Source organism: Microtus oregoni, unplaced genomic scaffold (genome assembly GCF_018167655.1).
Source record: "Microtus oregoni isolate MIOR12 unplaced genomic scaffold, Mior012 000088F_ref0000325, whole genome shotgun sequence".
NCBI lineage: Eukaryota > Metazoa > Chordata > Mammalia > Rodentia > Cricetidae > Microtus > Microtus oregoni.
The window spans coordinates 2,810,017-2,832,780 of NW_024544555.1; the positions used below are offsets into that span (position 1 = coordinate 2,810,017).

Consider the following 22,764-nt stretch of genomic DNA (forward strand, 5'->3'; position numbering starts at 1 on the left):
TTTTTAATTATTAATTAATTAATTAATATGCATGTGTGTGTGCCCCCTTGAACTTATGTACACCAAATACTTGCATTCAGGAGCTAGATCCCCTGGTACTGGAGATAGAGGGGGTTGTGAGTCATCATGTGGGTGCTGGGAACCAAACCCAGGTTCTCTGCAAGAACAGCAAGTGCTTTTAACCACTGAGCCAAACCAGGTTGTGAGGGCACACATCTTTAATCACAGCACCCAGGATGCAGAGGCAGGAGGATCTCTGTGAGTTCAAGGCCCGCCTAGAACAGAGCTAGTTCTAGGTCAGCCAAGGATACACAGAGAAACTCTGTCTTGAATACCAAACAAAACCCAAACAATATCGAAACCAAAGCCCAAACAAAAAATCTTATTAAATGTGTTTAACTTGTTGTGCTTAAGTTTTTTGCTTTCTAAGTTTTATGCTGTTAGTGTGTGCCTGGAAACATCCCGATGTCCTAGACTGTGGGACAGGATAACAATGGTTGGCCCACCTCAGTGATGGATTCCCTTGAATGAAAGAAAACTTGCAAGAATAACAGCCATGATTGTTAGGTTGATTATACAATGAGAAAATTCAGGATCAAACATACAGCGAGTGTCATGCCCAGCACGCTGCCCCTTGGAGTCTGAGAAAGCTTCTATGGGCTGTATTGTTACATTAGCAATAAGAGATGTTGGCAAATGCCTAGGGAAACAAATTATCCCTTCCAGGAACCACTTGAGTATTTATCCCTGCCATTCATCTGGGTGTGGGGCTCTGATTTTTTTTTTTTTTTTTGCATGGATAGCGGAACTAATCCTTCTTTGAAGCTAAGTGGAAGCTCTTTCTAGGGTGCTGCACTCCTAACCCAAGCCTAGTCATTCCTTTCTCTCTCCAGCCTCACCCCTGCATGGGAGATGGAGGTAATGATTTATATGTGGTAAACAGCTTTGACAGAGGCACTCCATCTTGACTTCCTCCGTCCCCAAGACTAATTGGAAGCTTATCTTTTCCTTTCTGTAATAGGGAGCTGTCAGGTTCTATGACCCACCACACAATTCAATCACTCATAGAAGGGTTCACCTTTGGTGACGACACCTTGGTATTGGAGAAACTAGGTGGAGGCCGTGCCTTGCCATGTATCAAAATAATGGCAGTTAGGGTCTAGAGTGCAGCACAGCATAGCTGACAAATGCCACCGGCTTCCTGCATTTAAACTCTCTGTCACAGCTGGGTGTGGTGGTGCACGCCTTTAATCCCAGTGCTTGGGAGGCAGAGGCAGGTGGATCTCTGTGAGTCTGAGGCCTGCCTGGTCTATAAGAGCTGGTTCCAGGACAGGCTCCAAAGCTACAGAGAAACCCTGTCTCGAAAAACCAAAATACCAAAACAAAGCAACGACAACATCAGAAACTCTCTGTCGTGACCAGGAGGTACCTACTCGAGTGCAGTGTCTCTAGCTTGGTATGTCTCCTGTCTTGGGTATAGAATATTTAGCCATCCAAGCAAAGAAGGAATGCTCAAATAAAAAAAGAAAGAAAGAGAAGAAAAGCAAAGCAACCCACCCAGAGAAGAGAGCACCAGCCAAAGCTGAGAAGAGTCCTTAACAAAGCCCCCATGCTCAGTGTGGCCTTGCTGGCAGCACACTCCCCTGCCTGAAGTCACTGTCACCCTCTTCCTCCCCATGCTCTGCTATGCTGACTCTCACGTGGGTTTTCTGTGGCACTGGGGCTCAAACCTTAGTCTGTTGACATGCCAGATGAGCAGTCTACCAACTGAGCTACACCACCAGCCAAAGTGTATTCTAGGCCGGCCTTAAACTCTTGCTCTTCCTTCTTCACGTTCTTTAGTATTTGTCTACCTGGGTTTGGCACCATGATGGGACAGGTTGTTTCTAAGTTTACAGCAGGATTCGTTATAGTGACGAGCAAGAGCATAAAATTGGTACGTCTACTATTTTAAAAGATATATTCCAAACTCATGAGATCTAAGCCTCATGAGAGCAAGGATCACATATTCTTGCCATAATTGTATATATGAAGAATGAAACCTTTATATACATATATATATGTGTGTGTGTGTGTGTGTGTGTGTATGTATATTAGACAGAAGTTAAATAAGACAGAGGGTTTTTCATGACCTAATGTGGAATTTCTATTTCAAGAAATCCTGACACAGGGTTTGAGTGAAGACTAAATGTGGATACAGTGCCTGCCATGGTGTCAGGCAGAAGGATGTTCTCAGCTGATGTGAATGAACTTGAGCTGTCAAGAAGGAAGGTTACTAAACATCCTTCACCATTAGGTGGCTTGGTGAGTGGGAGGCAGTAAACCCAAGTGAAGATGCTGCCGGAAGAACTGGTCTCCCAACTCTTTGACTCAGTACTCTCAGCTAGCATTTTCCAAAGTCAGGTTCACTGCTATACCTGTTCCCCCCAAAAGATCAGTGGCCTACTGTTTTGCAGTTCATGATAAGGTAAAACGGGTTCAAACCCAAATCGATGACTGACTTCATGAACTGGAATCTTGCTATGGAAAACAGGAGTGAGTGTCAGTAGAACAGTCGGGTGGCGTAGAGTCACTGATGACTCTAACTGTGGACCATATTTTTAGTAGAATATCTTAAATAGTAATTCTCCTCTAAATTGAGAAAAAAGTTCCTTATGGCCAAATAAGCTTGACGGAAAACACTTCACTCCAGAGCCTTTCTGGACAGTACATATTACTGACTTAAAGTTTTACAGAAACTCTGAAAAGCATGGATTTTCTTGAACTATAGCTTCCCATGCCATGCCAGCAAGACACATTGGTGAGCATGTGTTTGTACTATAGTGGCTTCTTATCACTTCTAGAGTAGAGAAGGCTTCAGATCACAGCAAATGCCTATGAAAGCATGACCCGGCCCTAGTAAACACCTTCCAGGTGGACTGCTCTTTTCCTTGTGGCTCAACCATTCTAAGGAAACCGAAGAATTTTGTATTTTCTCTTCTGTTGAAAATGTTTCCTTTAAATATAAAACTAACCTTTTATAAAAGTTTTTCTCTCACCAGTTTCTTGTTTTATGCATTAAAAAAAGACTGTCTTCACATTCTCTACCCTCAGGGATGGCTTTCAAAGCCTCTACTGTCTGGTGAGGACTGGTATTTAAAACACTTTCATCAGGGCATCAGTTGGAGCTTGGTTGGCAATGTCCTAAGATCAAAGTGATCATGTCCTCTGCTGGGCTTAATTCTAAATCCATTTGTGCTAATTATTTTCTACAAAGATCTTATGTATAATGAGCAGAGGACCTAGACACCCTCTTGTGATTTCAAATTAATTTCTTAGCATAACTTGGTAGTGAAAGGGAATCTGACATACACATTTGATCTGCTAAGAAAGCCAATTTGGAAAACAAATCCAAGTCAGGCAGAGACCCTGTTAGCGTTCCCAGGTAGTGAAGCCATGAGCATCTGCATGCCTGCATGCTCATTTCAAGGACTGAGAAATTCTTCCCCACTTCCATCATCCAATTATGCCTGCGTGATCATTTCCTTTTAAAAGTATAACCATATATTGCTTAGATGAAAGATGGGAGGAACACACGCCTCTTGTAAGAGAAAGCTGCGTGGGTCAGTGTGACCGAAGGTTGAAAGGGTGACGTCATCTATACTTGCAAAGCCTGAAAAAGCCCCACGGACTGCCTGTGCTCATCAGCCTTCCTACAGACCATCTCTGAATTCAGGTCAATGAATGACCAAAGGTAAGGAAAGAGAGCGTTCCATAACCTGGAATCATGTTTAGCCCCCTGACCATGGTGTCCTAAGATAAATGACACCCATAACCATGGGAGCATTTGGACTTTGTTTGGGTCAAATGTGACTCTTTTCTAGTACACATTTCAGCATCTTACATCCTTGAGGATTAGTCCATGGGGCACATTCCAAAGGGCTGGCGAACAAGATACGATGATAACTTGATCCTAATTCAGGTATACAATTCCTTTTATACTGCCATTCATGTTGGATCTAACTCCAGAATGTTAAATGTTCCATACTAGAAGAATCTCTGGGATGAGAGATAATGTGACATTGTCAGGGAACATGCTCTGACTTCAAGGGAGCTAAGGAGAGCTTTTGCCATGTTAGATAGACTCTCCACCAATTTCCTATTTTATCATCCCGACTTGTGCAAGAATATACAATCATCCTCATGCTATAGATGATGGCTGCCATCGGATCGAAGATTGATCCCCTTCCTAGTGACTCTTATACAAGATATAGTGTTAAGAACACTGACTTTGGAGTCAAACTGAACAGGTTAAAAACACAACCCTGCCACTTGGTAGCTGTAGACGTGGGCAGGAAGCTTCAGGGGTCATAATCAAGTGTCCCCATTGCAACTTGGGAGTTATAGAATTATCCATTCCACAGTTTAATGTCAGGGTATAATAAAATGTGCTTATAATCTGTCTTCCAGGTCTGGCACATGGCACACGCTTAATAAGTGTTTTTAGTAGTTACTTAGTTAATGCTGGAATATAGCATTGGGCATAAGGTAGCTGCTGCCATGAAGCAGCCAGAGTGAGAGGGGAAAAAGCTTGAGTAACAAAATAAGAAACAGCTAGAGTCAACCATAGCGAGAGCCACAGCAAATTGATCTAAATCAGGGCAACTGTATTCTGATGCATGTTGGTCTTTACAGATCTTAGGAAGAACGGAAAACAAGTCAGAGACTCTCCAGTGTGAAGCTGATCTTAGAGGCTATTATGACAACATCTGCCAACACCAGTCTCTTGGTCATAGAGGGTAGACATGAGTAAGTGCCTTTCTGTACTTCTGAGTAGTTGGCTAAGTGTGTGTGTGTGTGTGTGTGTGTGTGTGTGTGTGTGTGTGTGCAGGGAATGTGCATGGGGATGGGGTGGGTTTACACACACACACACACACACACACACACAGCAAATTGATCTAAATCAAGGCAACTGTATTCTGATGCAACGCTGCTTTCATGTTGGTCTTTGCAGATCTTAGGAAGAACTGAAAACAAGTCGGAGACTCTCCAGTGTGAAGCTGATCTTAGCGCTAGGTACCCTTCCTACTCTCTTTCCTGAAAAACAATGAACGCACATTGTCAACACCAGCAGCTTCTATTGCCCGTATGGCAAATTGCTCTCTTACCCCACGCTTATTTATATGGATTTTGGCTTGAACCTCAATTTCAATGCATACAACAGACATTCAGTCTTAATAAGAGGCAGGACAGCAATATGAACTGTGGAATTAGAAAGACAGTAATTCAAGTCCAAGCACCACCACTTATTAACCTCTGACCTTAGGTAAGTGCCTTAACCTTTACAACTTGAGGTGCCATGCCCTAAAAAATGAGGACCACATTAGTCCCGCATTACAGGTTTATCTGGAAGAGGAAATTATGCCAAGTGCTTCTGGAACACAGTGGATGCTTGCTAAACATGAGCTGCTTTTATAATTCCAACTGAATTAGTTCATTTGGCTACCGCTGAAAACTAGTATTGTCTCCCTGGATATTAGCCAAAGGAATCAGGCAACAAGGAGAATAGAAACACTCGCAATTCTCACTCCTAAAAGGCTAAACGGGTCCAGACATGGAGGCTTGCCGGGAGCCTAGCTGCCTGAGGTTCCTGTACAGTGTTTTCTGATCCCCTAACTGAAACTCCTTGACACAGACAGATATAATCAGATAACGACAACAATCAATAATGATAACAGAAATTATTATTTATTTTCATAAACACAGAATACGTGCATCCTGCTGCGTTACACACATCACATGCCAGTATTCACTTTTGGGGCAGTCAATCAGTGAGAGCTCTCAATATCCACCCACAGAGGTAGGAGGTTGAGAACGGAGCTGGGGATGAGAAATTACCCTCGGCAGAGTGACACATTCACCAAGTTAATCTAATCCAGGGGGGCCATCGGGGGCTGTGGCAAGCCTGTGAATATGGAACAGACTTGATTGATTTTCACTGCAGGAGCTAAAACTCCATTGTTATTTGCAACAAATATCAGGAAAGATGAAGCCGTGAAAGGATTGTATATCAAGCTTCCAGTGCAGCCATAAATCAGAAAATGAAGTTTAAAAAATTAAAAAAAGGGTTAGAGGAAGGCTAGATCTGTGTCTGAAGAGGCCTCGGTTATTAAAGCATAAAGCCCAAATTAAAACTAAGGGCAGTAAAAGCCAGTCTCAACTCAACTGAACATTTGCCCTGGAATAAAGATGACACCTTGGCTGCTCCTTTTTGTGGGTGGGTATTTACAGCCACATCACCAGAAGGAAACAGACAATAGTATACTTTTTCCTGCCTTCCAGGTGCTACAGCCACAGCATCAAAGCTGGCATAACCCTGAAGACTCATCTTGGAAACCCCGTCCTCATCCTGCACCTCCTTCGTTCTGTGCATCCTCCAAATTGCCATGGCAACCTTTTGTGTTACTCCCGAGAAGTAACACTGAGCCTCTCAGCCAGCACACTTCTGTAAGCGTGCATCGGAATTCTCCATGGGTTGCCTGGGGAGTCCTTTCAGAGTTACCAAGACCAGCATTCCTTGTGCTGAGGTCAAGTGAAAGTTGCTGAGAAAGAATACTGGGTGATTACGAGGCACACTGCATTTTGCTGATTTCACAGGCAGCCTGTCTCCTCTCTGCACTGTGAGGATTGAGTGGTTCATTTGCCTTTCTAAGACCACCTTTGCAGTACCTGGTTTGTGCGGTACCTACCATGTACCCAACATTTGGAAAGTTCTCATCATTGTAGAAACCAAGGACCAGGCCAAAATAGCTTGCAGAGTGTGGAAGACAGGATTTTAGGTGCACACAAATCTTGCACCCTATTCCTGGGTCTGCTTGTTACTATCTTTGTTACTATCTTTGACTTCTCAAGCCAACACTCACCTCTCAACATCTCTGCTTACAAATCTCTAAAATGGGCAGAATGCTGTAAAATACAAAACTGCTAGCCCCAAACCTATGAAGGGCTGGAAAAATGCAGTTAGTATTCTATAAGTTAAACTGGTAGAGTGTCTAACCAGCTCCCTTAAAAGCAGATCAGGTAGCTAAATTGGTAGTTCCCTGAGAGATTGTTCTTTTGGGAGATGCTAACTTGCTTAACCCTACGACCTATGAGAAAGAACCCTCAAGAAGTTCCCATGGGGAGCAAGAGCCAGTTGATGTTCACATCTGTGAGGCTGTGGCTCGGAGGCATCTAAATGGCCACCAATAAGATTTGCAAAAATCATGGTCATATTAAAAGGATAAAGGTTAGTTCTGCAGAGTCAAGAATACGTAACTGATCTTAGGGGTAGAACAGGTATGTCCTTGGGCAGGAGGCAGGAGAGTGGACACATGACACCGTCTAATCATCCAGGGAAGAGCCAGCTGGTTCCTGTGAAGCCACCCAGTATGAAAGTAGCCCTTTCGGCCTCTAAACACAAACTGTTGAATTAAGAAAGCTTCGTTAAGGACTTCCGAGAGATGGAAATCAGTGATGGAATTCCCCGGAAGTATGGTCACAAAGTATCATCTTCTTAATGAGTAGAAACCATGGAGAGAAGGAATGAAAATCCCCATTAGGTTTTGGGTTGGACTGGGCTTCGAATCCCAGCACTACCATATCAGAGCCATGAGACTGTGGGCAAATATCTTGCATGCATCCCTTGACACTTAGTCTTAGCTCTGTGTGTAATCCATTCTCGTGACAAATGGTGACCTACTGCCTAGCACATGCCCACACTGCTCCAACGGCTGAAGCTTCGCCCCCTCTCTTTCCATACAGAGTATGGCTTTCTGAGGGATGAGGCGAGGCAGGCAATGAGCAAATGGCTTATTAAGTTATGCTCAGAGCTAAGAAAAATGATCAAGCAAAGGACACGGAGAGTAACCGTGAAGGAGCGTGCGCCATTTCTCACCAAGTATTCCGGGAAAAATTATTTGATAAAGTAGAAACTGAGCAACCACTGACAGGAAGTCTATGGCTTCAGCTGGCCTAGAGAATAACACAACCTTCCTGGCAGAATTATGGCACTAACACAATGGGATAAGGTCATAGAAATCAGTGCATAACGTCCAGGTACAACCAACAAGCAATGCTGTTATCATCGTTACTTAAATACTATTTCCATTAGCTGTTAGGGGAGTCTGGATGAAGTCCATTAGAAAACTTATCTCATTATGTCTCCCTCACCTTCCAGAAGACAGGTTATGACAAGACACAGCTTGAGTGCTCACACCTTCGAGAGTCTATTTATAACAGGTTTAAAAGCAAATGTCGCCCTGGCCTAGGTTCCCAGGGCAATGTCAGCCAGTCATAATGAGACACACGGTATCTCCAGGCTCATTCTGCCCGGAGAGAGAGTGCCAAGGGTGATTTCTTACTACCTAGCTCCCATCCATGGCTAATTAATTCACTCGACTACCAATCCTGTTGCCTAGAAAGGGCTCTGGGAGCACATTGCCCCTGGGTACTGGGAGCCCAGGAGAGTAGAGCATAGAGGAGCTTCCTAAGCACATAAAGACTCAAGGTGTTTGTTTCTCTGTGCCGTCTTGGGAAACTCAAGTGAGTGAGTGTCTAAGTGTGTCTGCATGTATGTGGGTGTGGGGGACGTTGTGAGCACTCTGCCCAGGTATAATAAAGGCACCAATCACTAGGAGTGGCATTTCAGTGGCTGGAAAGATGGCTCTGGGTATAAATTATTCGCTGACAAGGGGGAGGATTGGAATTAGGATCTCCACCTCCCATACAAAGGCCAGCTGGGTGTGGTGGTCTGCCTGTAATTCCAACTTACAGAAGGCAAACCAGGGAATCCCCAGAGCGAGCTGGCTAGTTATCCTGTGGCAGTTACATGAGAACTCAGGGTTCAAGCGAGAGATCCCTGAGGAAGAAGGCGGATAGCAACCAAGGAAGACAGCTGGTGCCAGCCTTGAACCTCCACATGCTCGCGCACACACACACGTGCACGCGCACACACACGTGTACCCACAGATGGGAACTTGCACACACACCTCTACTCAAACCACACACATATACGTATGAGAGAAAGGCATTTCAAAGTCCCGAATGTATGTGTATAAGGCTGAGAGCCCTGACTTTTGGTTTAGGTCTCAGCCGTGAAATGGCAAGCAACAGAAAGACAGGGAGCACGTTGCTTTCTCTTTTGGATCCTGCATCAGATGTCAGGGCCCAGTGGCAAAGCAGATCCATGTCTCCTTTACAGATCCGGAGGCTGAACTTGGAAGTCCCCTCTTGGAGCTGTCACGGCACACAAGGAAGACAGCATGCTTGTGTCTAGCAAAGCCTCAGCAAATACTAGATTCCAGCAACTTGCTTGCCAAACACCTGCCCAGTCCTCCTTATTGTGTGTTCTGAAGATGAACTGAGGCATTATGTAAGAAGGCGTCCAGTGGGTGTTGCTCAATTATCATCATGATTATCTTGGGGACATAAGGATACTGAACAGGGAGACAGTCTTCTCCTGGGCTCCTTGGGTAACAAGTGATTGGATTTGAAAGAGCATCTTCCATTAAAGAAAAAAATAAGCCAGATTTGCATTCTTGCTTTAAAAAAGCTGAGCCTCTCAGAAATAAAACAGGATGGGTTCGTTACACAGTGAGGATTAATTAGCTGTCGGGTATTATTAAGTGTCCCTACTCTCGAGACCCACGTGGAATCGGATACTGTGAAAATGAGCAAGTGGGAATCATCGTGGGGGTGGCTGGGTGGGAGACACAATCGCTGGCAGTGCAGATTTCAAGAGCTGAACATTGGTAGATTACAGTCTGACTGATGTCATATCGGAGCGCTCTCTGGTGGGGTCATGGTCCCGAACCCAGGGTTCCTAGGGCTGCCGGTGGTAGTGGTTTTTTTGTTTATTTGTTTGTTTTGTTGTTCTCAGCTTCTTTCTCCATCATGATGGAAAAGGAAGGGAGAATGGCCCTTCTGGAGCTTTAAAGGGGAGACTGTGAAAGATGTGGCTATTTACATGAAATAGGTGCTATTTTCAGGCCTCAGAGTGAGGAGTTGAGTGAAACATGGGTAAAATAATTTTATAGCAAATATGTCTCCTAAATTATTATAATTATGGCTCACATGATTGAAAAGTAACAGCTCAAAAAAAAAATTCACAATTCTAAGGGAGTTGGTGGATGCTAAAACCCAGTGACCACCAACCCTGGTGTTTTAACAAGTGCCAGTGTCAAGTGTCAAAAATGCAAATTGGGTCTCAGAATGAGAATTTTTCCCAACCCTCTGCTTGGCAGCTTAAACATACGGTGAAAAAAACGGGAGTGTCTTGTCCAGTGCCACACCGCTGTTATTAACAACTGGAGTTTGAACTGTTATTTTCTAACTGGTAACCATACCTCAGGGCCTCTGTCAGGGTGATGGGGGCCCACTTCATTAGCATCATTGTCTTTGCCTCAGTCATTCTCGCTCTCTACTCCAGAGGGAATGTAAATAGGCCTTCTTTCCTCCCTCACTGGGATGGAGCCTCCAGGGGGTTAGGCACAGATCTCCGGAATCCCACAGCATGCCATTGGCAATGGGGAACCACAGTGGGCACTACAGATGGCCTCTGAAAAATTTCATGCACGTAGCAAACAAAGGCAGATGTATCAGTTAACACATTAAAGATAATTTCAGAGGCACCAAAACGCATTGATGTCACATTAAGAAATGAAAACAAAGTACTTCCCCCTTGGAATAATTTGATCAAGACTGAGCCCAAATTTAAATTTTTCGCTTCTCTCCCTGTATCTTCCCATCTGTCTGTAGCTTGTGGTTACTGGTCTGTCTGTTGTATGTATGCGTGTACATGTGCCTGATGTCTGTCTGTCCCTCAAAAAGTGGGGTTTCTTTGTCATTAATGAACAGCTCAGAAAATGTGGCATGGGAAAGAGAAGAGGGAACTTTATAGAACTATTTAATTTCACAAGGGGAAAAGTTGGTATTCTCAACTGATCCAGAACAGCAAATAATACTGCAGACGTTATCAACCTAAACCCGTTTTGCTTCCAACATTTATGGTGGATGTTTGCTTTTTAAAGTCGCTTTCAGCCCATTGGCTGCTTCCAGCAAATGATTACCACAACACACATGTACACAGAGGCATTACTCTGGGCCCAGGGTATGGAAAAGTATGTAATTTAAGATTGGCTATGCTTTAGTCTTGGTTCTAAAAGATGATTATGTGGGCGATCCCAGGCATACTAAGATCGTTTACATTGCTCTCTTAAAGGCAGGTTAACCTTAAACAGGCCAAGCACATAGGAGGACAGCAAGGAAGGACATAGTCTGAAATGGTCGCAAGGTGTATTAACGTGGTTTCAAGGTCTGGAAAAGTTTATAGTCTCTTTGCATGCAAGAGATGTTTTCAGAACAATGTATCACTACAGGCAGAGCCCTTGGCAGAACTCAGGGGCACCTAGTCCATTTGTTTTCCTCCCAGGATTGCCATGCTCCAGGGGACAAAAGACAGTCTGAATTCCTGTCTGATTTCCAGCAAGGTGTTTACTTATCCACAAGTAACGTTTGGAATGAATAAAACAGTATTAAAACAAAAGCTGACTTTCTTTCTCTCTCACATACACATACAGGCCTGTTATCAAGGAGGGTCAGAAAAGTGATGCTGACACCGTGGTGATGGTGAGGATGCTGATGGTAATGATGGCTGGTGATGCTGATGCTGACGGTAACACTAAATAGGCAGCTAACTTGGAGCGTTCTCTGGGTGCCAGATACCACATAGGGGAAGCTCTTGGTCTCTCACACACGGTGTCTCATTGAATCTCATCTGAACTCCAGTGAAGAGTGACCACTGTCATCTGTGTCTTAACTGATGATAAGTCATGATGGAGATAGGTCACTGGAGATACAAGGCTTCAAGCCAAAGGCCCACCATCACCAGCCAGAGTTGAGCAGGGTCATACTTTTCACCCTCTCCAGCCCACCAGCACCTTCCTAGCCATCATTATGCTTTTTATGACGGCGGGGCAGGTTGAAACCTCCCCAACCTGGTCTCGTGCAGAAATGGGGAGGCGGCATCAAGACACAGCGACCACTGAGTGTGAGCTCAGGAGGAACACAACTAAAGACACGGTGCCCATCAGCACGGGAAGCCCCAGTGGCCTAGCGCTGGGGCCAGCAGTGTTCGAAAGCGTTTGAGGAATAGATAGATGGATAAATGAATGGGCCCGTGAGCCGATAATCACAATGCTCACTTTTGCTTGTGGAGCTAGAGTGACACCTTTTCTCTCCACCCACGCGTGCTTTCCCGTGACCCCTCTTTCAGGCTTAGTCCTCTGGCGTCTGGAAGCACATAGTTTACAGTTCTAAAGTCCTGCGGGGTTAGAACTGGTCCCGCTATGGCCTTGCTTTACTGTGTACACTGAGCAGATTCAAAGCAAACCATCCAGTCTTAAACCACTTTTACCTACAGCTAGAGCGGCGGTTCTCAACCTGTGGGTCTCGACCCCTTTTGGGGTTGAGTGACCCTTTCACAGGGGTCTCCTAAGAGCATTGGGAAGCACAGGTATTTACATTATGATTTATAACAGTAGCAAAATTACAGTTACGAAGGAGCAATGAAATAATTTTATGTTCGGGGGTCGCCACACCATGGGGAGCTGTATTATAGGGTTGGAGCGTCAGGAAGGTTGAGAACCACTGCACTAGACAGTCTTCTCTTAATGGCCCATTTTTAGAAATCTATTATACTAGCACCTCCCCCTGAGGCCTTTCCTGGCCTCCAGAACCAAATGCCATTTCTTTCTCCATTGCACAAACTCTCAATCTCCGTCTGTACATTTGTCTTACTCTGCAGACTGAGGGCCGTTTGAGTGTGAGTCCTGTAATAGCTCTCTTCTTACCAGGCTATGCACATCTGGAGGGCCCTAAGGAAGCCACACAGACAGAGAGCAAAGTCTACACACATGCCATGCGTAACAGCAACAGGGGAAGGGCCTTCCGCCTTTAGTTCACAGACACTAGGATTTCTGGCCAGTGTTGCAGGGGGAGAATGGAAAAGAAACCTGTCGGGACCGAAGTTCAAAAGCATTAGGCGAATGCTGTGTATTAAATGCAGTTTCTTCCCCAAATGCTCATGTGTGGAAGGTCTGGTCACCATGTGGTGGAGGATCTAATCACCAAAGGTGATTAATCAAACAGGCTCTCTTCAACCATAGTCAATCTCTTGTCGGGTTCATAATTTGGTGGAATTATTGGAAGAGGGGGCCTGGTTGGAGAGAGGAGATCTAAGGATTTGTCTTTGGAGGGTATCTTGTCTCTGACTTCATCCTGTCTGTCTGTCCCTTTGTGTTTGGACCACTATGAAGTGAGTCCACTCTACATATGCCGTTACTGCTGTTACTGCTTCCTCAGCACAGCCTGAAGGCAATGGACTCAGCAGGCCCTGGACAAAAATCTCTGAAACTGTGGGCTAAAATAAACAATTTGTCCTTCAAATAGTTTCTGTCAGATAAAATAGCACAGGAACAACATCTGACAAACACAAGAGCCGGGTAAGGTTCTGATAAGTGGCAGAGTTTGAACCTAGGTCTGTTAGATACGGATGCTTGGGTTCTCCTGAGCAAACCTTCCAACCTAGCAGCTTTGTGCCCCTTCTGCCAACTACAGAAGGTATTCAAGACATGCTAGATAATGTAAATAGACAGGCCAAGAATACAGCAACGGATGGCAGTGGCCATGTGGCAAGTCCTTAGGGACAAAGGAGAAACATGGATTTGTAGTCATTAGGGCCTGGCACCTTTCCCATCCCTCCATCTGCCACCAGACTCAAGCAGGCTGGGGCTCTGCCCAGTGCCTTCAACCACATATTATAGTTGTAATTTGCTGCTGTGGCCAGCATGTGCCCAACTTTAGGGGGGCATTTCCCTGCCCCTGGTAACCCAGACTGCCAAAAGGCATGGCTGGAACAGTCAAGCCACTCACCCGCAGGGTCGTGATGGTAGCAGGATCCCGGAGCCGGCCTTCCTCATCTTTCAGGTTGTAGCCTTCTGGCCTCTTATCGCGCTCACTGACTTTCCACAGCTTCACAGTTTTATCTGTGGAAGGCAACCAGAAGTAAGGATGGCAGGACAAGGAAGTCTCCTCTGGGGATGGGAGATGGGGTGCTGGTGGCCAAGGTAATGATGGCAAGATGGGCTATAGGAGTCAGCTCTCGAAAGTGCTGTCCTGTGCACATCCCATGCCATTTGAAGGAAAAGTTCACAAGGCAAGACAAAAACACAGACTATGTTGGGACAAATGGCTTTCTATGATGACATGTTGTGAAACATACATTTTACATTTTAATTTGACTCATTTAATATTGACTGAAGCTGAATGAGAATAGTCACATAGATAGAGTTCACTGTGTAACTGTTAGTACATGGAAATGAATATAATGTTCATGATCTCTCTGGGCGGTAACCATCTCTATTTTTAGCATCCACACTTCTTAGACACTGGAAATTTCTGTTTTTTTCTGGTGTGTACCTGTTCAGTCCCAAAGAATCACACAAAGGCTTATAACAATTATAAACTGTTTTGCCTATTAGCTCAGGCTTATTCTTAACTCTTACAGCTTAAAGTAATCCATAATTCTTGTCTATGTTTATCCATGTGACTTGGTACCTTTTCTCAGTAAGGCATTCTCATCTTACTTCTTCTGCATCCAGCTTGGAACTGCATCTCTACTTTTGCTCTTCCCAGAATTCTCTTAGTCTGGTCACCCCGCCTAGACTTTCTGCCTGGCTACTGGCCTATCAGCATTTTATTAAATTAATACAAATGACAAATCTTTACAATGTACAAGAGCATTATCCCACATTAGGTCCTCGCTATGCCCCCAACATCCCTTCATAACCTCGCGCTCTTGACTTCCTCAACCCTCTCGTATTGCTGACCACACTGTTCCCAAACTCCTGTGGCTTCCTTCTATGCTATCTATCTATCTATCTATCTATCTATCTATCTATCTATCTTTTATCTAATCTATCTGGAACTGAGGGTTAAACCCAGGACGTATAGATGCTCCAAAAGTTCTCTGCCATTGAATTACTTCCCCATGACCTTTTCACATGACTCACTCATTTTTTTATGTTCCAGCCTCAGAGTAGCTTATATAGAGCCCATATACAAACGGCTGCATTCTAATTCTCCATTCTCCATTTTTTCTTTGTTTTTGACCACTTGCTCTGACTTTCCCTCCTCTCTCTCCTTCTTTTCTTCTATATAGTACACTTCCCTATCAATTGGCTAAGCTGGTCAATGATTTATTTATTTATCTGTCACTAGAAATTTCTGGAGTTTTATCTGTCATATTCATCACCATTATTACAATATTTAGAGGTACCTGGGGTATTGTTCAGGCTCAATAATATCAATATCCATTATCAAATATATATTGGTCTGAATGTGAATGGATCTTCTCTCTGTAAGAGTGTCTTTTATAATATTCAGGGAAATAAAATGATGTAGAGATAAAACAAAAACGCTTTTATCAGGAGGAGGGCATAACTCAGTTGTCTAGCATATGCAAAGCCCTGAGTATCAGTCCCTCAACTCTGTCCTGTCCTGTCCTGTCCTGTCCAGTCCTCTCCTCTCCTCTCCTTTCTTCTCCCCTTCTCTCTTATTCCCTCTGTTCTTCCATCCACCCTCTCTCTTTTCCTTCTTGCTTCTTCCTGATAGTTCCAGGATGTAAACTAAAGTCTAGACTGTCCTATTACCTTGCATCTCTTGATGACACCTGCTCTTTTCTATAGCACTGAAACAAACATGAGAACTCCAATGCCTCCAGGTGCTGACAGCTCAGGGTAATGACGGAGGTGAACTGGGACTCTGGGGAACTGGCAAGGCATGCTCCACCCAGGATTTCAATTCTGTATTTTTAGAAGACATGTTTTGGCTAAGTCAGTCTTGTCTGTGTGCCATATGGCCTTGAACACCTTCCTTATCAGATCACACATTTGCAGTCTGTGATTGTCTTCATCTTTCCTTCTGAAAGGCAGGGACACACTTGATTTCTCTGTATTTGTCTGTTAGACAGGATTTGGTGTGAGATACTGTAGGGCTTAATTTTCACTACTGCCTTAGACAGCTGTTAGGTCTCAAACCCAGGACAAACAGCTGAGATGCCTATTGGCATAAGAAAACAGATTTCTGGTTGCCAGGTTCTCCCAGAACCCTTTAGTTCTTACCTGTTACAGGGTCTTCCTGGCTAGCATATCCTGTCTCTACCCTGAATTCTCCAGCACAGGGCTGGGCTCTCCCTTTTCCTAGGTCCTCTGGCTTCTATATAACTCAAGCCATTTTGACTGTACCAGTCTCTTGGCCCAGGTTGCCACCTCTTGGTCGGTGACTCCTCTTTGGCCCTTCCTCTCTCTTCCCAGCTCAGTCTGGCCATGTTAATGCTGGATTCTTCTAGATGTCTCTGTCTCTGCTTCTGGCTGTTTTCTTCCTCATATCTACAAGAAATCTCCTCCAACATACCTAGGAAGAGTTACGTCCTTCTCTCTTTCCCCTCCCCCCATCTCTCTCTTTTTCAACTGCTACATGGCCAAGGACTATGGTCCTTGTAAGAAGGTACACACAAAACAGTCCTGGGGAATGATCGTAAGGAGATAAGGGCGTGCAGAGTGCCCACTTAAATCTCAGTTCAGTATACATTCACATATTTCCATATTCCACAGGTGTCGCTCTGCATGCCGTTTTATTATACACTGGTGGAAATGCCATCTTTCTCATGGGAATCTTAGGATAAAATGAATCAGCAAGTTTAATCTCTCAACATGGTGTCTAAACAGCAGCTGTCATTAGAATTAGCAACGCCGAGCCACAACTCGACAGTAAGAGCAGGGTATGCTCTTGCCTTGAGCGTCATCCCACAAGGATGTCTACACATCCGTGTCTTCTGGGGGAGAAAAGCTGACCCGCTAAACTGCTCTTAACGGGATTCTTTGGCCTTCTGTCCTGTCTCATTTCTCCACTGCTCACCAGGCTCCACACTATCACCTCCCAGGTCTTCCCTTCTAGGAGGACCACTCTTGCCAGCAAAGGCACACGGTCCCTCAGTAGTTCATACCTTCACATCTTGTTCTTAGAGATCTCAAAAGTACTATGCTGTGGGCTCTCAGCAGCAGTAGTGATATTTTAGTGAAAACCCACCTCCATACACACGGGTATTATTTGGGCTCTCAAGCCTATCCTCTCATGGTTGGTGAGGCTGCTCCTCGCAGGATCCATGGTTCTCATCCATGTGCTGGGAGGAGGACCTTTCCAAGCTGTGGGCTGAATTTAGAACTTTCTAGCTCTGTGCTCACATGCCTCTTGTCCCAAGCTCTCTTGAGACCCTGCTCACGTGAAGCTGCTTTTTTTAGAGCGAGAAGGTTAAACATGGACGACCGTATTTGTGCAGTCACTTGATCTGCTCCTCATCAGCTGTGGCTGAGAACAACCCACAAGCCAGTGAACTTCATCACTAAATACTTGCTGTTGTTTGTCTTTGAAGAGTGTCCAAATCTAGTTACTTGCAAGGCATTTTATCTTGTATTTTGTATTTTAAATGATTAATTGCCATAGAGAAAAATAGAAATCACAAGCAAAACACCAGGATCAAACTTGCCTGTATGACCTCCAGTTAGGGATAAACCACAATCAGCGTTCTGTATACATTGTTTTTGATTTTGGATGGGGTCTCCCTGTGTAGCTCTGGCTGTCCTGGAACAGAGACCTACATCATCAGCCTGTCTAGTGCTGGGATTAAAGATGTGCTGCCCCATGGCCATCTCTTGTGCATACTCCTATATTTTCTGTATGCAGTAATTTGTGGTAAGGAACTACAATAATAGTAAGTATTTATAATAACATTATGCATTTAATCAGTTTCTTTCTTTTATTATATAAGAGGTACATGCCATTGCAATTGGAAAGTGAAAATGACCAGAAAAGTTAGAAAAGAAAAACTTCTCTCAGTTCCAGTGGACTAAGATTATGGTGTACAGTTTCTGTAGTCTTCCACTATTTCCTGACTTAAGCCTTCTAATAAGCCCTATACTATATAGGTGATATCTGGATTCTACCCAATTGTATATTTATACCAACAGCTATCCACATACTGTGTTTACAGATGCTATTATATGTAATCTAGTACTCTCTAGGATATATAATTTGTAGTAAGAATCTGTTAACAACTATACATCTAACAATGGGAGACTTATTATTAAGATACAGAAGACTGAAATCACATGAGGAAATAATAAGAAGTCATTAGAACACAGAAGAATCAGACCATACAGAGACCGAGACGGTCACTTTATACTCATAACAGGAACAATTCATCAGGAGGACGTCTCAATCCTGAATATATACGCCCCCAATATAAAAGCACCTACTTATGTAAAAGAAATATTACTAGAACTCAAGGCAGACATCAAACCACACACACTAGTAGTAGGAGACTTCAACACACCTCTCTCTCCAAAGGACAGGTCAATCAGACAGAAACCTAATAGAGAATTAAGAGAATTATTGGAGGTAATGAAGCAAATGGACTTAACAGACATCTATAGAACATTCCACCCAAATAGGAAAGAATATACCTTCTTCTCTGCAGCTCATGGAACCTTCTCAAAAATTGACCACATACTCGGAAACAAAGGAAACCTCCACAGATACAAAAAAATCTCAGTGTCCACCTGTGTCTTATCAGATCATCACGGATTAAAGTTAGAAGGCAACAACCACGCTGCCCCCAAAAAACCGACAAACTCATGGAAACTGAACAGTCAACTACTGAACCACGCCTGGGTCAAGGAAGAAATCAAGAAAGAAATTAAAGTCTTCCTTGAATTTAATGAAAATAAAGGGACAACATACTCAAACCTATGGGACACAATGAAAGCAGTGCTAAGAGGAAAGTTCATAGCACTAAGTGCCCACTTAAAGAAAACGGAGAATGCATACATTGGGGACTTAAAAACACACCTGAAAGCTCTAGAAAAAAAAGAAGCAGACGCGCCCAGGAGAAGTAGAAGACTGGAAATAATAAAACTGAGGGCTGAAATCAACAAAATAGAAACACAGAAAACAGTCCAAAGAATCAATGAAACAAAAAGCTGGTTCTTGGAGAAAATCAACAAGATCGACAAACCCCTATCCAAACTAATTAAACGACAGAGAGAGAACACGCAAATAAATAAGATCAGAAATGAAAAGGGGGACATAACCACAGACACAGAGGAAATTCAGAGAATCATTAGATCTTACTACAAAAGCCTGTATGCCACAAAACTGGAAAATACAAAAGAAATGGACATTTTTTTAAATAAGTATCATATACCAAAGCTAAACCAAGACCAGGTGAATGATCTAAATAGACCGGTTTCTCGCGAAGAATTAGAAATGGTTATCAAAAATCTCCCTTCGAAAAAAAGCCCAGGACCAGATGGTTTCAATGCAGAATTCTACCAGAACTTCCAAGAAGAATTAATACCTATACTCCTTAAGGTATTTCACAATATAGAATCAGAAGAGTCATTGCCAAATTCCTTTTATGAAGCTACAGTTACCCTGATACCAAAACCACAAAAAGACCCAACCAAGAAAGAGAATTACAGACCGATCTCACTCATGAACATCGACGCAAAAATTTTCAATAAAATACTGGCAAACCGAATCCAAGAACACATAAGAAAAATTATCCATTATGATCAAGTAGGCTTCATCCCAGAGATGCAGGGCTGGTTCAACATACGCAAATCTATCAATGTAATCCACCATATAAATAAACTGAAAGAAAAAAACCATATGATCATTTCACTAGATGCGGAAAAAGCATTCGACAAAATTCAACACCCCTTTATGATAAAGGTCTTGGAGAGAATAGGGATACAAGGGTCCTACCTAAATATAATAAAAGCTATTTACAGCAAGCCAACAGCTAACATTAAATTGAACGGAGAAAAACTCAAAGCCATCCCACTAAAATCAGGAACACGACAAGGATGTCCACTCTCGCCATACCTCTTCAATATAGTGCTTGAAATTCTAGCAATAGCAATAAGACAACATAAGGAGATCAAGGGGATTCGTATTGGAAAGGAAGAAGTTAAGCTTTCGTTATTTGCAGATGATATGATAGTGTACATAAGCGACCCCAAAAATTCTACCAAAGAACTCCTACAGCTGATAAACAGCTTTAGTAACGTGGCAGGATACAAGATCAACTCCAAAAAATCAGTTGCCTTCCTATACACCAAGGATAAGGAAGCAGAGAGGGAAATCAGAGAAGCATCACCTTTCACGATAGCCACAAATAGCATAAAATACCTTGGGGTAACCCTGACCAAGGAAGTGAAAGATCTACTTGACAAGAACTATAAGTCTTTGAAGAAAGAAATTGAAGAAGACACCAGAAAATGGAAAGACCTCCCTTGCTCTTGGATTGGGAGGACCAACATAGTAAAAATGGCAATTCTACCAAAAGCAATCTATAGATTCAATGCAATCCCCATCAAAATCCCATCAAAATTCTTCACAGATCTGGAGAAGACAATAATCAACTTTATATGGAAAAACAAAAAACCCAGGATAGCCAAAACAATCTTATACAATAAAGGATTGTCTGGAGGCATTACCATCCCTGACTTCAAACTCTATTACAGAGCTACAGTATTGAAAACAGCTTGGTATTGGCATAAAAACAGAGAAGTCGACCAATGGAATCGAATAGAAGACCCTGACATTAACCCACAAACCTATGAACACCTGATCTTCGATAAAGGAGCTAAAAGTATACAATGGAAAAAAGAGAGCATCTTCAACAAATGGTGCTGGCAAAACTGGATGTCAATCTGTAGAAGAATGAAAATAGATCCATATCTATCACCATGCACAAAACTCAAATCCAAATGGATTAAAGACCTCAATATCAGTCCGAACACACTGAACCTGATAGAAGAGAAAGTGGGAAGTACTCTACAACACATGGGCACAGGAGACCACTTCCTATGTATAACCCCAGCAGCACAGACACTAAGGGCATCATTGAATAAATGGGACTTCCTGAGGCTGAGAAGCTTCTGTAAAGCAAAGGACACTGTCACTAAGACAAAAAGACAACCCACTGACTGGGAGAAGATCTTCACCAACCCTGCAACTGACAAAGGTTTGATCTCCAAAATATATAAAGAACTCAAGAAACTAGACCGTAAAAGGCTAATCAACCCAATTATAAAATGGGGCAATGATCTGAACAGAGAATTCTCAACAGAAGAACTTCAAATGGCCAAAAGACACTTAAGGTCATGCTCAACTTCCTTAGCGATCAGGGAAATGCAAATCAAGACAACTTTAAGATACCACCTTACACCTGTCAGAATGGCTAAAATCAAAAACACCAATGATAGCCTTTGCTGGAGAGGCTGTGGAGAAAGGGGTACACTCACCCATTGCTGGTGGGAATGCAAACTTGTGCAACCACTCTGGAAAGCAGTGTTTCGGTTTCTCAGGAAATTCGGGATCAACCTACCCCTGGATCCAGCAATACCACTCTTGGGAATATACCCAAGAGAGGCCCTATCATACAACAAAAGTATATGCTCAACTATGTTCATGGCAGCATTGTTTGTAATAGCCAGAACCTGGAAACAACCTAGATGCCCTTCAACGGAAGAATGGATGAAGAAAGTATGGAATATATACATATTAGAGTATTACTCAGCAGTAAAAAACAAGGACTTCTTGAATTTTGCATACAAATGGACGGAAATAGAAAACACTATCCTGAGTGAGGTAAGCCAGACCCAAAAAGAGGAACATGGGATGTACTCACTCATATTTGGTTTCTAGCCATAAATAAAGGACATTGAGCCTATAATTCATGTTCCTAGAGAAGCTAAATAAGGTGAATCCAAAGACAAACACATAGGCATCCTCAGGAATATTAACCTTCATCAGGCGATGAAAGGAGACAGAGACAGAGACCCACACGGGAGCACCGGACAGAAATCTCAAGGTCCAAATCAGGAGCAGAAGGAGACGGAGCACGAGCAAGGAACTCAGGACCACGAGGGGTGCACCCACACACTAAGTCAATGGGGATGTTCTATTGGGATCTCACCAAGGCCAGCTGGCCTAGGTCTGAAAAAGCATGGGATAAATCCAGACTAGCTGAACATAGCGGACAATGAGGAATACTGAGAACTCAAGAACAATTGCAGTGGGTTTTTGATCCTACTGCACGTACTGGCTTTGTGGGAGCCTAGGCAGTTTGAATGCTCACCTTAGGAGACCTGGATAGAGGTGGGCAGTCCTTGGGCTTCCCACAGGTCAGGGAACCCTGATTGCTCTTCGAGCAGATGAGGGGGGGGGGGGACTTGATCGGGGGAGGGGGAGGGAAATGGGAAGCGGTTGTGGGGACGAGGCAGAAATTCTTAATAAATAAATAAATTAAAATAAAAAAAAAAAAAAAAAAAAAAGAATCAGACCATACAAGGAAGTCATATGCAGTCATTAAAAATTATGCAGTATTTTAATAAAATATCGGTTAGGAAAACATTCTTGTTGCTGTATTATTAAATTTAACAGCCTGCTTTAAAAACACCTTGAAGAAGAGATCATATTTCTGTTAATAGAACATTATTTATATCTTTTTTTCTATAAGAGACATGAGTAGTAGTTCTCCCCGTACCTGAACACCTTTGCTTTGTGTCTGGGTATTTTTTAAATTTTCACAATGAGCACCGTAGTGCTCTGCCTGACATA

At 43.3% G+C, this 22,764-nt stretch overlaps 1 protein-coding gene across 4 annotated transcripts in view; it reads right to left on the reverse strand.

Annotated features, from left to right (window-relative positions):
• LOC121442259 (serine/threonine-protein phosphatase 2A 55 kDa regulatory subunit B beta isoform) overlaps positions 1 to 22,764 on the reverse strand; it is a 409,241-nt gene that overhangs the window by 70,100 nt on the left and 316,377 nt on the right. For all 4 annotated transcript variants that reach the window (XM_041643737.1, XM_041643738.1, XM_041643739.1 and 1 more), the window contains one exon: positions 13,951 to 14,063. In XM_041643737.1, the coding sequence (XP_041499671.1) occupies positions 13,951 to 14,063 (113 nt within the window). The remainder of the gene's footprint in view (positions 1 to 13,950; positions 14,064 to 22,764) is intronic.